Source organism: Streptopelia decaocto (genome assembly GCF_964273445.1).
Source record: "Streptopelia decaocto genome assembly, chromosome: 7".
Classification (NCBI taxonomy): Eukaryota; Metazoa; Chordata; class Aves; order Columbiformes; family Columbidae; genus Streptopelia; species Streptopelia decaocto.
In genome coordinates, this window is record NC_138661.1 from 49,626,581 (window position 1) to 49,645,616 (window position 19,036).

A 19,036-nucleotide genomic window follows, 5' to 3' on the forward strand; every position below is an offset into this window, starting at 1 on the left:
ACATATGTTGGGCTGCTGATGCTCTCTTTAGACAGGTCCACACTGGACCACATTCAGCCCCAGTTCTTGAGCCATGCATCCACCTGTTGTGGTGTCTTATCCCCCAGGGTGGTAGGGTTGAAGTTGCAGAGGGCTTGGTTTGGGATGGCTGGGATGATGACGTGGGTCTGTTGGGAGCTGGGTGGTATGAGGTGTATGTAGCCTCCACAACAGATGGGGTTGGAGAGGTTTGATGAAGTGGCTTTTTCACTTGAGTTAGTCACACCTGGCTGCCCTACACAGACATACAATCTGTGAGGAAGATTGCACCGTGTATCTAGATCGTTATAACTCCTATAGTAAGAAGGGAAGGGAGAAAGGAACCTGCTAGTAAAATGGTGGCAGTGCTTTCCCCAGGATGTGTAACACTTGATGCCTGGGGGCAAGTCTGTTGAAATCCCACTTCCACTCCAAACCTGAAAAGTGGGTGTGTTGAACACAATGCGTATGGGTACATGCACGTTTCTCTAGGAGACCTGCTGGTGGAGCAGGCTTGTCTGGCCCTGCTCTGTGGGGCCACTGGTGATTCTCCTCTGAAGGAAGAGGTCCCATCCCATGTGCCAATCAAGGTGCTTTCTGTTTCTGTGTGCCCTGCATTTTGCAAAAGGCATAAGTACCAGTTGGCTGGATGTTTTCAGAGCCTTTGCTCTCAGTGCATATATGTTGGTATGCACATGAAGCTGGAGACCTCACACTCAGGTGTTTTAATATCCTTCTTTCTCCCCAGGCAACAGGCACTCTTCCATGTCCTGTCAGCATACTCAGTTTATAACACCGTAAGTAGTTAGTCCAGTTAAAGTGAATAGCATTGTGCTTTATATATAAATATTTTTTTAAAGCTTTATATATACGTGTATACATGTATGTTTGTGTGTGTTTATATATACTTACACCCACATTTAGCCAGTGGTCATTCCAATTTTAAGTCCTAATACTTGTTTGTACAGACAGCTGCAAGACACGCAGGCAGCACTAGACTCTTGCACAGTTGTTTCATTCCCTTATTCATTTTGTCACCTCGTAAGTGACATCTGGCAGATGCGGTTTGGGCAAGTGTCAGCAAAAAACAAGGGATTGCCCTATGGCTTTCCAGCAAGATTAGCCTCCTGGCTCAAGTCCATCATGTTTCTGATTTCTTGTCATACACTGAATGGCATCCTTGTTGAAAACACTGATTTATTACAGCAAACCAGTCATTTTTAGCTAAAGGGCATGGGCAGAATAAGCTTAAATTAGCAGCTGAACCTACTGCCTCCATCTCCAGAAGAGGACAATTACCCCAGAAGGCACACAAGATGTTCAGCGGGGTAATCAAGGAAACAAAGACTCTGCCTTCCCTCGTATCAGATAAATGCTTACCAGATTTATTTGTTCTTGAATTACTTCAGTGCTCAGGTGGCTGAAGGAATCCAAAACGGTATTGGAGCCACATGCTGTTTATAATCCCATCCCTTATTGCTTGAGGTAGCTGCAGGCACCTCTTATGTTGGGGTTTCTGTCCCTCACACTCCAGCCTTAAATGGGGCTGATGGGGGGAGCAGTGTAGTGGGGGCCATTGCCTGCAAGCCCCTCACCTCCTGCTGGAGGACCTGCTAGAGTGGATCTGGAGAAGGGAAATGAAAATGGTTGGAGGGCCGGAATACCTCTTTCATGAAGAAAGGCTGAGAGTGGGGGATGTCCAGCCTGGAGAAGAGAAGGCTCTGGGGAGACCTTATTGCAACCTTTCAATATAAAAGGGGGCTTATAAGAAAGACAGAAAGACTTTTTACCAGGGCCTGTAGTGACAGGACAAGGGGCAACAGTTTAAGAGGGCGGGTTTGGACATAAGGAAGACATTTTTTACAGTGAATGTGGTGAGACACTGGAACAGGTTGCCTAGAGAAGCTGTGGATGCCCCATCATTGGAAGTGTTCGAGGTCAGGTTGGATGGATCTTTGAGCAACCTGATCTAGTGAGGGGTGTCCCTGCCCATGGCAGGGGCATTGGACAAGGTGATCTTCAAAGGTCCATTCCAACCCAAACCATTATGTGAGTCAGTGGCATGGTAGATTCTCTAGGTATATGGGAGCTGTGAACTTGCATATAAATGATAGAGACCTTGAAACAGGACAGACCTTGAAAGGAGAGAGGAAAGCACAATCAACCTGACCTGCTTCTGCAACTTTAACATCATGGTGGGGTCTGATGGTGTGGCAGCACATGTGCCCCTCTTGCCTCTTGCAGGAAGTGAGCTACTGCCAAGGGATGAGCCAGATCGCAGCCATTCTTCTGATGTACTTAAATGAAGAGGATGCGTTTTGGGCACTGGCCCAGCTGCTGACCAACCAGCGGCACGCCATGCACGGTAAGGTTGGAGCAGGATGCAGATGGAGGCTCTTGCAATAGGAAGGAAGGCTGTTTAGGTTGGTCGGTAGAGCCTCGTTTCTCCTTGCATAATTGTTTAAAGCTGGTAAGGCTTAATTATATGCAACCCAACCACAGAGCTGAACTTCACTCTTGGATGCAGACAAGTTCATCAGAGAAAAATGTGATTTATCAGCACTGAGCTTTAGCATTCAGTAATTAACACTTTCACAGAGGTGCTATCTTCCCTCTGGAGTGCCTTGCCCTTGGCAATCAATTAACTCAAGGTTAGTGAGAAACTTCACAGAAGTCCAAGAACATCATGTAATGCTTTGTTTTTAGTGTGCCACATGCTACATGCCCCTGTGTTTTTATGAAGATGTAATTTCACCAAATATGCTGCATTATTTTACTTCACATTAAAGATCTTTTTGTCTTACTTGGGGCTAGCAGTGATCTATGCAAAGGGGCTTATTTTATGAGCAGAGGGCCTTATGGTTTGATAGCTCCAAACAGTGCATGTCCTGCTAGATTACAGGGCACTGCCTAAACTTGTGATGTTCAAACGTTATCACCTTTTTCGTGAACCTTGGTAAGCACCAAGTTGTGTTCAGCGAGGTTTTGGCCAAGCCAAGTCTCAGGCCAGCAGGGGTGGGGAAGAGAGCATGTCTGCACTGCGGGTCTGGGGTGAGAAGAACCAGCTGGGGCTGGTGCTGAGAGTGCTGTCGCCCATATGGATGGGGTGAAGGGTGGACTCTGGGAGGGATGGCAGGGGAGGTCCAGCCAACTTCAACAGGAAATGCAGGGGATGAGTTTCTAGAAAATCAGGCTGCCCCTGTGACTGCTCTAGAGCTTTTCCGATTATTTTTTATTTCTCTTATCTTTTCTTGTTAAGGTTTTTTCATTCCCGGGTTCCCGAAGCTGCAGAGATTTCAAGCTCACCACGAGCAGATTTTAAGCAAACTGTTTCCCAAGCTGAAGAAGCACATGGTATCTCTTTGCTATCAGTCTCCCCATACTGATAACGCATTTTAATGCTAAAGCAAGTAGTGTAATGTTCTGCTACACAGATGTACAACTGATCATATTTCTAATTGCATAGGACTCCTTCAGCTGCAAAGACACAAGCATTTATTCAATGGGGTGCCGAAATCTTGCTGAGGTGAATGGTTATCATTTGCTTGCTGGTTATCGTAAGTGTAGGGCTGCTAAAATCTAAAGGCTTCCTTAGGAAAGCCAGGCAGGAAGGCTGTGAGCCTGCAGCAAACAGAGCTGTTGCATACAGCAGCAAGACTGAGCTGTGGTCTTATAGCACCTGCAAAGCCTGAAGGGTGATGCTGGACTGTCTGTAGTCTTAATTCAGTAATGATTAGCCCCAAGTGCTTGCATTAACAGTTTTACTAGTTTTTAAAGACAGGCAGCATCTAAGATTTGCTGTGTGTTTTGTTGCTTGGCCATGTCCTGTTATTTTTCTCTCTAGCAGATGGTGCAAGCCCATTTGGTGGCTGGAGGAGCATGTGCAGGACACATAAACTGCAGTCTAATGTCTAGGCGACTGTTTTGCAACACCTGCTCCCTTTTTTTTTTGTCCCCCCTTGCATTTGCTGTAGACAGTTGTTATTCAGTGGCCAGACTCCTGAATGTTTCTTATGTTCCCAAGGGGTTCAGTGGCCTGGCTCCAGGAAAAGCTGTTTATATTGTCATAATCTCCAACAGCTCTTGCTTTGTGTTGCAAACAAGACAGCTCTGGTCCTAGAAGTGAAACAGAACAAGGACGGTTTTCACTTAATTATAGCCATGGGGGTGGGGAAACATGGACAGGGAGGATGGGAATAACTCTGAAAGCTGCTTGTACCTCCTGGCTCCCAAAGGCTCCCCAGGCTTGCAGGTGCCCAGCACCAGCCGAAAGCAAAGACCGGAGGTGACCATCAATCCCGTGGGCTTCTTTCTCTTCCCATCAATACCATGGGCTTCCTTCTCATCTACACTGCTTTGCTGGCTTTGCAGCAGTGGTCATGTCGACTTTGCGCATGTGCGGGGTGCTATGCATCCCAGCACCAGCCATGCCACACCATCAGCTATGCTAGAAAAAGCAAAGCTGTATGTGAGTGCCATGTTGGGTGCCAGACAACGATGGAAAAGTGGTAGATGAGGGTGATGTTGGTGAGGGTTTTAAGAGTTTTGCTTAGCCTGTCAGGCCATCCTGTTCCTGCAGCAGCCATAACAGGCAAATGAGGTAGTGCTACCAAAGCTGGCTTGGCTGTGCAGGTCTGGATTTACCCATGGGGTACATGGTCTTAATAATTATTGTGATGCTTGGAGAGGCTCACATGGGAATTGCTATGGAAACAAAAATGGTAGTCTGTAAGGAGGGCATGTTTTGAGTTCCTGGAGTAGATAGTAGTCCAGAAAAGCTTATCCTAGAAATTTCTCTCCAAAGTTGTGGCTGAAGTCTGGCCACATCGAGGATCAGGTTCAATGAATATTTTGGGCAAAGGGCCAAAGCAGGGCTTCAACATTGGTATTTAAAGCAGGGGGTTTGTTGGGAGACAAACCACAGCCAGATCTTGCACCCACATCCCAGCATTAATCAACCAGCCAGTCTCCCCAAAAGCCTTATAAGTTGCTTGAACCTCCAGCAGCCAGCCTGGTGAAACACCTGTCTCTCCTTGCTGTCTCCTCATAGGATAAGGAGCAGATGACTACGGGGATTTATACGACCAAGTGGTTCCTGCAGTGTTTCATTGACCGGGTGAGGATGCTCTGTGGATTGTTTGCTGCTCTGCTGCTTGCATGGACAGTTAATCTGCCCATTTCTTGAAAAAGTATAATAATTTGAATAAGGTGTTAATATTTTATAAGGTGGGATATTATGCACACTATCATAAGGGAAAAATTAATAAGGGAGAAGCTAAAAATAACTGCATGTCACTGATGACAAGCAAATTCCTGCTGCCTCATCACAAGCGGTCACTGGGAGATGGCTCAGCAGCAGCAGTATAAGCTTCAAAGTCAGGAGAGATCTTTCTGTTTTCCACTGACACTGCTGCAAAGGCAATTAACCTCACTTTGGCTCTGGAAACAACATAGGAGAAGAAGAGCTGGGGGCACAAACCTGAACAAACAGCACTGCAGAACCTGCAGGCAAAGGAGCAGGCTGAGCACTGGAGACACATGAAAGTGTGAGAAAATTACCCTGATTTGTCCAGAGCTAATTTGCCAGTTCTGAGCCAGCACTGCTTTATTTTTAGGGGCAGAGCTGTGCTTGTACACAAAAAAGATTTGGACTTGCTAATATTTAGAATATCTGTGTGTCCCCCGTCTCAATGTTGTGCTGCCCTCTCTCCTATAAAACAGTGAATGACCTCTCCACCTTGAGAGGGAACTTGCTGCTTTGCAGTCTGTCACTAAAAACTGCATAAAATGCAAAATCCTTTTAGCTGCAGTAATGTGGTAAAAGATCTGCAACAGCCAGTTGTGCCAGACTCTGGAGAGTAAGTTCAGCATCCCATATTTGAACTTAAATGTCACAGTAGAACTAGTATTAATTTCTGTGTTGGTGAGATGCCTTAAGTCTTGCTGGGAAATGATGGGCTACTCCATCATTTTGGATATCAGTTCGCTCCTGTTTGTCAGATTTGGTCTGCAAATGAAAACCTCTTGCAGAGGTTTTTCTAGCAGACAGAAATAAGACTGTGTATAAGGAAGACCCCTTCTCTAGACAGAAAATAAGTTATTTTTTTTACTGCTTAGTGAACACTGCTAGGCCTTCAGACCTATCCCATAAACAGCCCTTCATCTGATTGGGTGATTTGGATGGATACAGGAGTGGTTTTATGCATTCAAAAGGCTGAAAGATTACGATACTCTATCCAGGGAATGCAGAGTCCATGTGGTAGCGTGTCTGTGTGGAAAGTTTCTCCTTTTTTTGCATTTGCTTTGAAGTACTTTCATGGCCACCCAAGGTTATTAGCTTTAAGGCAAAATCATACACAATAAAATAGTTTTTTGTGTTATGGACGAATCCTAGAAATCCAATACCTTACGCTGTTGTGTGTTTTGGTGCAAGGGGATGTAGTGATGCTACTAACCTCTGTATCATCATCCCATCAATCAATGCTAATGAGTGTGGTGCTAATGACCTGGGGTTTTTTTATGTATTTGAAACAGACCCCCTTCACTCTCACCTTGCGGCTGTGGGATATCTACATCCTGGAAGGAGAGCGGGTGCTGACAGCCATGGCTTACACCATCCTCAAACTGCACAAAAGTAAGGTCCCAGCAGAGTGCTTCTTGTCTAGAAGAGGTGACACTGTCCTGGGCCACCCTTATGCTGCTGACCTGGAAAGCCTTGCTGGCCACCGCCAGCCTGCTCAGTGCCCTGTGCTGGCCCAAAAAGCACAGTCCCATGCTGATGCTTGAGGGAGGAAATGAGTTGCCACAGGGGTTGAAATCCTGCACTTGGTGCACAGCAAACCCCACCTGAAGTGCTTCCAGCTGCCTCTTTCTGCATGCTGCACGCCACGTCTTTTATCAGTGCACTGTTAGGAACAATACAGACAGCAACCCATCTGGAAAGCACTATGTGGAAGTTCAACTGAAAAGGCTGTAGAGGGAGAAATAAATCCATTAATATACTTCTAAAATGACCAAAACCTGGTTTTCTTACATAACATTTAGGCAGTGATGTTTCTACCTCAAGATCTTTGGGATTTTGAACCCCTCTGCTCCCATAAGCTAGCAGTCTTGTTTTGTTGCCCTGTTAGGTCTTTAATCTGAGACAGGAGTGGTGCTGATGTTGCGTGCTGGGACCCTTTGAGGCAATGGGGTTTATCAGATTGCATGTGTTAAATTCTGCAAACAGCCATCCTGCTCTTCCTTCAGTTGAATGAAGAACAGGCTATCCAGAAATACATCTTCAAGTGTCCTGTTTGTTTGCAAAGACTGGGAAACTGGCAGACAGGCAGAAGTTTCAGCCTGGCTGTGAGATCATCTCTCCTCCCTGAGAAATGTGTGGTGCAGATTGGCATCCTTGCCTGTATCCCTGGCATGGATCAGCATCTTTGCCTGCATCCCTGCCTGCTGGCTGGTGCAGGTTGGCATCCCTGGTTGGCAGTGGGGTCTGCCAGCAGTGGCTGTTCAGTCTGATGCTTGGGGTCTATCTCATGGAGCTTTTCGTCTTCCTTGAGGTATTGATGAAAAATTCCAGAAATAGCCCAAAACATTCATCCTGGTCAGCATAGGTCCCAGCTGCACCATTGTCCTGCCACTGCTGAGCTACTGCCCAGAGGTGCCACAGATATGTAAATGTATCAGTAACTCTAAGTAACAGCGGGAAGGTGGGAGAGGAGCAAAAATGTTCAGGCTGTCCCACGCCAGAGTGACAACAGCAGCAGAATCCCAGATAAAACCAAAGCAATGCAACTCATGCTCATGCTAGCCTGCAATTTGGCTGTGCCACTGTCGTTACTCCTTTCTATCATCCCCCAGAGCGCTTGCTGAAGATGGCATTGGAAGATTTACGGGAATTTCTGCAGGAGAAAATTGCCGCTTCCCTGCAGTATGAAGATGATGCCGTCATTGAGCAACTGCAGATGTCAATGACTGAACTGCGCAAGATGAAATTTGACCTTCCTCCACCAGGTGGGTAGAGGGGAAGGCAGGCAGCCCAATAGGAATAGCCAGTGGTACTCATGTACCCTGGGGACCAGAGTATCCCTCTGGTGTGTCTGGGAGCTGGAGCAGCCCAGAAGGGCTGGCACCTGCTGGGTGCAGCATCTGTCTTCCCTGCAGTTTGGGCATGCTGGGTGCAAACATGAACTGATGCACAGTTTGTGTTTTGTTTTGTTTTCTCTGCTACAAATGCAGCAAAGCCTGAGGAGTTCCCACGGAAACCCCTGGGCCTAGAGCTCTCCCTCAACCCAGTAGCTGTGAAGGGCAACATAGCAGCCAACGGCCAGAATAGCCGGGTGGGTGAGCACCCCCCGGACAGGGAGCCCCATCCCCACAGAGATCCCAGGGTGCTGGGAGGAATGGCAGAGGTGAGGACTCCTACCCTCCAGGGCAGTGAAGCAGCTGAAGCAATGGACACCTACCTTCATCCTCCTGGTGGAGGACCACCAGGAGAAGAGGGTCGGATGGAGCCCACCAGGGACAGGCAGCTGCCATCTCTTCTGAAGGCAAGTGAAATGCAGGCCAATCATCACCTCATGACCATATCCCTGCATCCAGAACAGCCTTTTCTCGCTACCAGCTGCGTCATCGTGGACCACAAGTCAGACTCCCTTGCTGCCCCAGGCAAGCACGACCCCTCAGACTTCTATCCCCAAAAGACACTGACTCTTCCCGATTCGAGCACTGTTGAGCTTTCTGCTACAGAACATGAGATATGGCAGCCAAATCCTACTGCCCTGCCGGTGGGAGAACAAGAATCTTCCCTCTGCAAAAACAAAGTGCTCAATGCACTCCCTCATCCTCAGCCGGGCAGCTCGCTGCTGTTTTCCAGCGTGTCGCAGCACGACAGCTCCCCCAAGAGTGAGCGTGGGGAGGAGACAGCCAGGAAGCGCTGCAGAGAAGCGCTGCCTGACAAAACGGACTTGAAGTGCTTGGTATCCAAAGCTGCATCCATGGGGGAGCTCGCCAGACTGCAGCAAAATGAGCCAGGGAGCACCAGCGGCAAAGCACACTGGCCAGAGGGCTTGAGTGTGCTGCCCACGCATGGGCTGGCAGGTGGTAGTGTGCCTGTCTTATCTGGCAGTGAGTCAGAGCCAGTGGGGCTGGGCAAGGTGCCATCCTCTGTGGTGGAGGGGAACAGCCCCTATACCATTATCAAAACCACCACTCCCCTCCACCTGGCCCACACGACAGAGCAGGACTTCTCAAACAGAAAGCAGGTGGCATTGCCTCTGCCAGAGACAGGATATCCCCTACCTGCCACCTCCGTGCCAACACCTTTTGCACTGGGCCCAAAGGAGGTAGATGCCCAAAAACACCTCCAGAAACCATTAAATACAGTGAAAGCCCCATGCCCTCCCCTGAGCCCCAAACCAAAATTACTGCCACAGGTTGGCAAATCCCTTTCGGAAAACAGTTTTCTTTCAGACTCTCCTCCCCTTGCAAAGCTGCCCAAATCAGTGACATTTTAGTGAGGATGGAGGGAAGCAAGGCAGAAGAATCAGGTGCTGGAGCAGCACTCTCACCCTGGTTTCGGGACTCCTCCTTCAGCAGGGCTGTGTTGAGGTGACAGCACAGCAACCTTTGCCTGTTGAGCTGTGCTTTGGTACAAGCCCCATGCAAGGAGATGGAGCGGTGGCTGCCAGTGCCAGGAGGCATGAGCAAATTGAGTTTGCCTCTTTCCTGTGGACAAATTGGAAAGTGTTTTCATATTTTTTTGTTCCTCAGAGTTCCCCAAGCCTCATCACATGTTGCGAGAGAGGCAGAACTGGTAATGTGTTGCGTGTTTTCTTCTGCTCTTGCCTCACGTGGGTGCCTGTGGCCATGGAAGCAGGCGCAAGGCATAGGAGTCAGGAATGCTTTCTTTAAAATGCCCAGTCAGTGCAGCCAGCAGTGCCACTTTCAAAGGCCTTTGCAGCAGTAGATCTTATCTCTTTTCCCAGATCTGTGGTCATAGGCAGCAGCATTTGCAGGCAGGGCCGTGGTGTCCTGGCAGGGTTCAAGCAAGCTGCTGCCTCTATGCAATGCCACAGAGCAGTCCCTGGCTGCACCCAGCTCCTGCTGCAGTGGTGGGTGGTGTCCCAGAAGGGAAGTTTAACAGCTGTGAGTCCCAGAGGAAGGAGGAGTGTCTCCCTGGTGGAGGAGCATCAGCAGAGTGGTTCTTTCCCAAGTTCTCAAGGTGATAAAGACAATGATGAAGGTTGAGCCTGGTCTCTTGGGCTGAGTAGCCTTTCTCCTGGCCTTTCCCTCGCAAGTCCAGGGCAGTAAGGGGGCTTGATGCCTTTCTCTTTGCTGACCAGGAAAACGGGCTGCTGGCTTGGGAAGCCTTCTGCCTTCAGTAGCAAGCTGCTGGAGGTGTGATTGTGTCTCATCATGGTGCCCAGACTGAAATCCCCTTTTACTTTGAGCAAGTTAAGTATGAGTGGAAATGGCATAGGAGTTTGAGAAGGGGGGCAACGTTGCCCAGAATCTGATCTCAGCCCTTCTGGTTTAGCCCGCACAGAAATCAACAACCAAGAAAGGAAACCTAGGCACAGGGGTTTGGAAGACAATGCTGTAGAGCATCAAGTTGCCACAGCCCACTGCTGAGGAGGTAACTTGATGCGTTCCAACATGCCTATTTGCCGTTCACGCACCAAGTCCTGCTGGCCTGTTCAGCTTCTCCACATCCCAGGGTGTTGCTGCTGCACAGCCCAAACCATTGGCCAGAGGTGTGCAGGGACCCAGGGACAGCTCACCCACTGAAGGAGCTGGTCCAAACTCCTGTTCCCAGTATCTGCTTCAACCCTACAAGTGAAGGGACTTTATCAGGAAGAAAGATCAATGGAAGCAGCAGGAAATAAACTTGTTCAGATGTGCTGTGTTTGACTGCTGGCCGAAAGGGGTGGCTGCAGATGCCGGATTAGGTGGGACTGCAGGTGGGATTCCCATGCCTTCAGTGGAGACCCTGGGAAAAACTGCTTTAAGTTCTAAGATTGTTTGAAAACTGTTTTTTTTCTCTCACAAGCTGCTTTGGTCCAAAGCCTACCTGGAAGCTCAACAAACAACTTCCACTAAATTACTTTATGGGATTTATCAGTTTTGGTCGGTTTTGTTGTGTTGTTTTTTTTTTACTGTTGTTGTTATTGTTTTTTCCTTGTGTGCATGTGGTGGTTCACATCAGTAGCAAGGAGAGCACTGAAGGCAGCACCCCATCTTTCTTTGGATGTAGCCAGCCAGACCACAGCACCCTTAGCTTCTGTTACAACCCCTTCTCTGTCAGAGACCCCATCTTCTGCTGAGTCCCCAGCTTTGCCCATCCTCTCTCCCTCTGCAAAGCAGGGTGACCCTATTAGCTACCTCGCAGGGGTGCTGTGTGAGGACTCAAGAGTTGTTCTTTGAGGAGAAGTGCTGTATGAATGTTCAGTATTTGTGTTTTGAGACACTGCGAGTCCTTTCTAGGACAGCGGTGCTTGAATTTGCTTTAATTTAGAGTATGGTTTGGGGTTTTGTTTGGTTGGTTGTTTTTTTGTTTTCAGTAACCATGCAGTAGTTACCTACTTGTGTGCTAAAATACTTGGGCAGTATTTCAGGATGTGTATTGATTACCTTACACTAGCAGCCCTCTGGCCTCTTGGAGCTCGTTGGGAAGCAACGAGCAGCATCTTGGCTTGGTTTCTGTAGCTTGTGGGTCTCTCCTCTCCTTGAAGCACACATAAAACTCCTACTGTGTCTGTGCATTTGGCTCACATGTGCAAGAGCTGACATCTTTTTCCCCCTCATTTAAGGCACACAGCCTTTGCACATCATGTTGCCTGTGCAGCCAGGCTCCTCACCCAGCATGTTTCTGGGATGTTTTGCAGTATTCACGTTTTAAAAGGTGGTTTGCTCTCATTTTGGAGAGCAATCAAATGCACAGTACTTGTTGCATGGTGTTCAACAAGAATCTGGGGGGGGGTCCTGCCCTCCAAGCCCTTACGGGAAAGAGCAGCAAGGTCCTCAGTCACCTCCAAGCCTGAGGGAAGCCACCAGCTGGTTTCAGTGACCTATGGACCAGGGAGACACAGGGTCCCCATTCCCATCAGTGTGCTTCTTGCTGGGAATGTCTCCGAGCTTCTCACTGTCTCACCTAAGAAGCTCTTCTCCAACCTGCAGCCCATGAAAACAGGCAGGTTTGCAAAGAGCTCCTGGGAGCAAAGTAGCCCTAGCTGTCTAGCAGCCAGGGATATGCATCGCTTTCCTCAGAGGGATGCTGTCACTTCAGCATATCAAAGCATAATCTACTAGTAGATGACCAATCCTCTCTCCTTCTCTGCGTCTTGCTGCAGATGAAGGTGTGGCCATGGCAGGTCTGTGGCAGCAGGGGTGGGTAGGACATGGTCCAGGCTCAGCTATTTTGCAGGTGATAGGAAGGGAAGAAGGGTGAGGGTGGCCCAAGCCGCTTCCACCCCTGCTTGAGCCTCCCCTAACAGCCCTTACCAAAAGTTATTCTTACCACGAGCAAATTCAGGAAAGTGGTTTTCCCCCTCGTCCTTGCCCTCACAGCCCTGGAACGGCTCCCACCTCGCTGTCCTCAATGTAGTTTTAAAGACCAATGTTGTGGGTTGTTGTTGTTTGGGTTTTTTTTTTAATTTGTAATTCAGCACTTTGAGTGGCCATGGTGCCAGCAGGCAGTGGGAGCCATGGGGACTGGCTCCAGTGTGGGACAGTGATTGAGGTCAAGGGCTCAGAGGTGCACTTTTGAGAGTGTGGCTACTATCTGCTTTTCTTTTTAATTGCTGTTGTTGTTTACAGCGTGGAACGCTTCCTCTGTGACTTTTTAATGTATTATAATTATTACTTTTAAAAAAAACAAAACCAAACCAAACCAAAACAAAAAAACACCAAAACATTTTCTATGTCTGTGATTTTTCTTTCTTGTTTTTGTTTTTCTTTGTAAGGAAGTTTTAAGGGAAATATGTCAATCATTCCTTTTTACAGTGATCCAAATAGACTGTCCAGAGTGTTCGATGATGTATTTTACATGGTTGTAATGGTAATGTTTAAAGAAGTTCAGTGTAAAATGAGACTCCACGAGGTTTCTTACGGTGACAGATGTTGCAGTTGCCTTCTGCTGGCTTTTAGCTTGGTTCACAGGGTGTGCATCAGCTGCATCTCTGCCTTCCTCCAGGCATCCCCAGCAGCCGTGGAAACAAAGTTACTCCTACGTACTTCTGTCCTCTCCTGGCTCACTGAGCCAAGGGCAGCATCCTGCCCCAGGCTGGTGGCCAGCAGCCTCACTGCAGCTTTGTTCTTTGGCCAAGATTTTGGGTTTGGAGTTTGTTTTCCTGCCTTTGGGCAGCACGAGAACAGCTGGATGGGACAGGGAGCAGGTGGACACAGCTCTGTGCATGGTGGGTTGGGTGGGTGCAACTCACTGTGGCACTACACGAGTCAGGAGTCATACTTACACCAGTCACTGAGAGTGCAAGGTGGTGCCACTCACACCTGAAGATGGTGTACACACCCCAGATTTTGTGGCCAGTGCTTCCTGTACATAGATGATCATGGTACTCTTGGCTTTGGGGTGTTAAATTTGGGCAGTATTCTGGTTTCCTCTAAGAGAAAGCTGCCATTTTGGTACAGTGGTTACAGTAAATGCACGGTCATCTGTCTTTACCAGAGCAGAACAGAGAGCACAAAGACTGACAGCAAAATCGAGGGGCCAGGTTTAGCTAAACACCATCTTAGCATTTAAGGCCAGTGCAGGAAATGTGGCATCCTTGTGCATCACCTGGTGTGTGCTGTAGGCTCCACTGCATCCCCTGACGGCATCCTTCTGGCTAATGCAGGAGCCACAGCAGTACCCAGCTTTGAATGGGTGGTGAGCAGGGGTCCTAGGTAGGGTTTTGGCGCTTGGCTCATGGAGGACATGCCAAGCACCCACCCAGAGAGTCCTTCTCAAGGGGAGGCCACCCCTGGGACTTACCCACCGGGTAAGCTGAGGACTTCCATCCATTACCAGAGAAGTAAAAGACCTCAGGATGGGTCCCAGGGCAGATACAAGCAATGTCTGCTGTCCAGCCTAGGAAGGGAAGAAGGGTGAGGGTGGCCCAAGCCACTTCCACCCCTGCCTGAGCCTCCTCTAACAGCCCTTAGCAAAAGTTATTCTTACCACGAGCAACAGGCAGTGGGAGCCATGGGGACTGGCTCCAGTGTGGGACAGTGATTGAGGTCAAGGGCTCAGAGGTGCACTTTGAGAGTGTGGCTACTATCTGCTTTTCTTTTTAATTGCTGTTGTTGTTTACAGCATGGAACAGCTGTTGTTTACAGCTGCCTGGTGTCGAGCTGGTGCCAGGAGCAGCAGGTCACCAGCAATGCTCTCCTTCTGCAGGAATGTTCCAGCACAGGCGGTGCAGGTGCTGGTGTCCCCAGAGGGGAGAGGAGTAGAGATGGCCCCTGCACCAGTCAAGTAGCACCCTTACCCCCTCCTATGCCACCTGGGCCTGGGTGCTGCTGCCAGAGGACCGCTGTGTAGTCCCAGACCTATGCTTACCAATACCCGTTTGCTGTACAGCACTGGGACCACTGGCAAATGAACGTTGTGGAAGGTATTGAGGCTGCTACTTGTTGTCCTCCTGCTGCCTCTCCCTCCACACTTGGCATTTGCCAATATTCTCCTTAAATCCCTCCTTTCCCTGGTGCAGCCATTGCTCTCGTCATGGCTTTCTGACTGCTCTTAGCATCAGCTCTCTGGCTCCCACAGCTCGTCCCTGCCCAGAAAGCACTGCAACACCAACACACAAGCCCCACAAGCTGCACTCAGCACTGGTGCCCTGGCAGGCCCCTCCAGCTCCTGTTCTTCCTGGCTCAGCCAGACCAGCATCACCAAAAGCTGGGAAAAGCAGGCTGCTATGTCTCACGCTGTCATTTGCTGGCTCTCTGCTGAGCTACAGCTGCGCTCTTCATCTTCCCTGCCTACCCACCACCCACAACAACTAAGAGCTCATCAAACCTGCTGCATGCCTCTGCAATACATCAGCAGCCTGGCACTGAATAATTGATGTTAAGTGGAGCCTGGAGCAGAGCCAAGCAGAAGGAGGGAGCAAGGCTTTGGGCTGGTTTAGTCTCTGGTCCCAGGTTGCAGCACAAGGAAAGAGAGATGGGTGTGCTGTGTCTGGGAGCTTTGCACCCCAGCCTGTTTAGCAAAGGCAAAGCAGAAGGTTGGCTGGGCCTGGGAGTCTTCCCCTTCTTCAGCCTAGTGTGCTGCTCATGAGCTCCTCACATGCTGCAAAGGGGCTGTGACAGCAGTGGTGGGAGTTGGGGAGCAGAGCAAGAGCACAGAGAGCACAAGGAATCCAGCCCCCGCCCCCCCAGCAGCCTTGGCTGCTGCTGGTACCTTGGCTCTGCTAAACCACAGACCCCGAACTCAACCCACAGAGAACGCAAAGCTCACCTGCCCTGGGGGAAAGAAGCTGTGCATGGGGCCAGCCCCACCTGCCTGTTCCAGTTCCCACCAGCTGCTGGTGGCCAGGATGTTTGCTGTCATACCATCCTCTTAGCAATGCCACCCCTTTCTTACAGCATATCATGGAGTTTATACCAGTGCACAGAGAAAATAACAGCCTGGAAGCTGAAAGACACAGGTCTGACTCCTTCCCAAACCATCTTCTAAATCCTACAACCTCAGCAGCTGAGGAAGCCTGCAGGGCATCTACCAGCATCCTCCTGGAGGCAGGGCAATCATGCTCACCTAACAGGACATGGGCACCATGACAGAGCAGGACATGGGCAAACCAGAGTTGAAACAACTTGGCCAACGTCCCACTAGAAGACACAGCAGCTGGTTCCACCCTACAAGCATCCCTACTCACTAGCAGCAGTTATAAAAGAGGCCAAGATGGAGATGGCTTTGAAGGCACACACAAAGGCATGAGTCCAAGGGATTGGCATCCCTAAAGCCTGGCATACTTGGTCCAGTTCTTCCACACAGTAAAAACGGGCTCATCCTAAGACACAGCAAAAGGTCCTTGCTCCAAAACTGGTGTGAGGTACCTGTGGATAGATGGGATGCAATACCACAAGCCCCTGCTTCTAACAAACCCATTAAGAGCCTGAGCCAATCTGGTGCCCTGGAGGCCACTCAAGCCCAGCCCAATGCCAGAGCCCTGCTCCTTGGGTAGCTAAGCCTGTAGCTTACACAGGCAGGTGGTTGCTTGGGGAAGCTGTTTCTTGGGTGGCTTTGCTTACCTTTATGGCTCCTGGTGAAGCCAAGGAGAAGTGATACAGCAGTACTGCTTGGGCTAGAAAGGTCTGCAGGAGTGGGCTGACCTTTAGCCCAGAAGAGAAACCTGGTCTGCTCCTCCTTACCCAACCACACTGCAAGTGAGGAGGATGAGGCCAGCATTTATCCAGGGCTGCTCTGTAAAACTCAGCCTTTCATTCAGCTACCCCTGCCTTGCCTCTCACGTCTCTCTCCAGCAATGAGTCACTGCTGCTAGCTCCTGCAAACTTAACTCAGATGTTTGCCAAAGCCTTCAGCAAGCACCATGTGCTCATCTGTTTTGGAGGCATCATCTCTGCTAGCTTAGGAAAATGCTTCTGTGAAAGCCCTCACAGACCAAAGGCAAGAGAACTGTTCCAGCACCTAATCAGCATCTTAAGGACTTGTAAGCAATTTTGTCAGTTGACTCAGCTGTGATGTCTCTGGAGCCCCAACCCCTCTGTAACAGGGTGTGGGGCACTTGAAAGATGTGGGAGAGAAAAGCTTATGCATCAGTTCCAAGGACCTGACCAGACCAAACCTCCTCAGCTATTCTGTCATTTCAGTACAAAGGTTCAAAGGTTCAAAGCTGGCACTCCTCCATCTCGGGAGATGCAGCCTCAACAGATAATCAGTATGATGTTGCCTGATGCCTTCTCAGTGGTGGTGTTCACACTTGTCTGAGACCCACAGCACAGTCCAGCCTTGCCATAACCAGCTGAAGAGATCATGGCAGCCAAACATGAGCTGATGTGCCCAAATATAGTAAAAAGCTTACCTCCATGGACTTCTGCAGCTTCCAGCTATGCAGCTGGAGCAGTTCTTCAGAATAACTGCATGTTCTGCTTAGGCAAGCTCATGCCACAGAAGCAGGACTGAGATGGGCAACAAACTCTTTGTCATAAGGAAAATGATTGTGCACTGTCTGAAAAACACATCTTCCAGTTCAGGTACTTCTAGAACAAATGCACCTTAAATAACTGTTGGGAAAAATCAACTAAATCTACTCCAAACCCAGCAATTCCTGCTCCAGACCTACATTCACTCTAATGGAACTGTAACCCTGATAGCACTTTCAGACTCTAGAAGTTCAGCTAGCAAGCAGGGAACACATCATGAAGTCGTGGTGACATCCTGCCTGTCATGACAAGCAGTTTGTTATCCTGTACCCAAATTACCCGCACCAAGTCAGCAAGTGAAAATGCCAAGTCTAAAGTAACAGATCCACCTGAGAGAAGTGATACAATCTCTTTTTTGCTAACCCTAAAGATCAGATCAGAGCTGATACTCTGTGCATGGAAGATATGTTGTAATTCTCCTGAAGCCAACCTCCTAGAAAAAAGGTGCAGTACTACATTAATACACAATTTATACACCATTTCAAGCTGTGGTGTGTCAAGCTTTTAGCACCTCCTTTTGCTCCCAACCTACCTACAACTTTCAGCATGGACTTGAACATTAACTTGAGTTGGGGGTTCCTTGTGACTGTCTTATTGCAATAAAAAGCTAACCGATGGTGCTTCCAGCTCCTGAGATGGCCATGTTAGTGACCAGCACTGTTTGACAAAGGGTCCTAGCTGCCTCACTTCTGCTGGGTGCAATCCACAAAAGGAATGAAATTGGTCTGCAACCTGCCAGCCTCAGGCCACCACCTCTCAGCCACATCTCCTAACATACTAGCAATCTCTGGTTCCAGCTCCTACCCACCTAACCAAATTTCTTCAGTGCTGTCCTGTTGTAGCACTGTCCTACCACCTGCACCCACCACTGTACCCTGGCTCCTGAAGAACTTTTAGGTCCATTTGCAGAACCCTAATGACTCCTAGCACATCTATGTCTGTCTTAGTCATACATAAAATAGGACTATAACCAGCCACCCCAGAAAAGAGACTGTCAATATCTGGAACCACTTGAAGTGATCAAAGCTGTGAAGTTTCGACTAGACACTTCCACCAGGAAGAAAAGCCTGTCTGGGGCCTGATGGTGTGCTGCTAAACACAGATACCAACTGCTGAACCACTGATGAAACAGCTCATCTTCAGCACCCTTCTGTGCACGACAAGTGGCCCAAGGAAGCAACAGCATTTTGCAACTAGAAGACATTTGAACAAGATACAATAACACATGACTCAACCAGACCCAGATCTTTCATGAGCAGGCTGGAAAACCTCACCCTGAGGGGTGCAGAAACCTCTCTGAAAGGGACATGCTGGTACTTTGCCTTCCTGCTCCTGATCAAAGTGCTGAAGTGTATTCTGGCCAGTGCTGCTTTAGCACACCCTCACCAAGATCTGCCAGGCTCTTGCAACTGTGAAGACCCCTCACCCCTGGTGCTCCCCAGAGCTCCTCAGCTTGCTTGACCAAGGCTCCTGGTCCTTGACTGTGTCTTCTGGCTCCCAACCAGAAATTAGAAGATACACTCAGTGGTTAGAGCCATCCAGAGACCAGTCCTTGAGAGAGCCCCAAACACAATGTTACTTCTCAACTGAAGACTTCTAACAGATAGAGCTATCCCATCCTTCACCAAGGGCCTGGTGAAGGATGGGATAAGCTCTATTACAGAAGAAGAGAACCAGGTTTCTAAGTGCAGAAACACCACCAAGCAAAGGCCCCCATCAACACACTAACTCTTAAGGCTTTTAGTCATCTTCTAGAAGGACAAAGTAGTCCTGTCCTCTGCCCTGCCTGCTGTTGCACACAAGCAGCCAACTTAGGAACAAAACCCATGCTTCCAGGCTTCACAGTTGAAACAACATAGTT

General features: G+C 49.0%; 1 protein-coding gene across 4 annotated transcripts in view; it reads left to right on the forward strand.

Moving 5' to 3' along the window:
- Nucleotides 1–14,285, forward strand: part of LOC309442146 (USP6 N-terminal-like protein) — an 84,330-nt gene extending 70,045 nt beyond the window's left edge. For 2 of the 4 annotated variants that reach the window (XM_082057714.1, XM_082057715.1), the window contains 8 exons: nt 767–815; nt 2,263–2,383; nt 3,278–3,372; nt 3,485–3,544; nt 5,069–5,134; nt 6,553–6,652; nt 7,873–8,025; nt 8,251–13,066. In XM_082057714.1, the coding sequence (XP_081913840.1) occupies nt 767–815; nt 2,263–2,383; nt 3,278–3,372; nt 3,485–3,544; nt 5,069–5,134; nt 6,553–6,652; nt 7,873–8,025; nt 8,251–9,527 (1,921 nt within the window). In that variant the 3' untranslated portion in view covers nt 9,528–13,066. Of the gene's footprint in view, nt 1–766; nt 816–2,262; nt 2,384–3,277; nt 3,373–3,484; nt 3,545–5,068; nt 5,135–6,552; nt 6,653–7,872; nt 8,026–8,250; nt 13,067–14,247 lie in introns of those variants that run through there. The other 2 variants (XR_014184552.1, XM_082057716.1) reach the window with 2 other exon arrangements.
- The last annotated feature ends 4,751 nt before the right edge of the window (nt 14,286–19,036 follow it).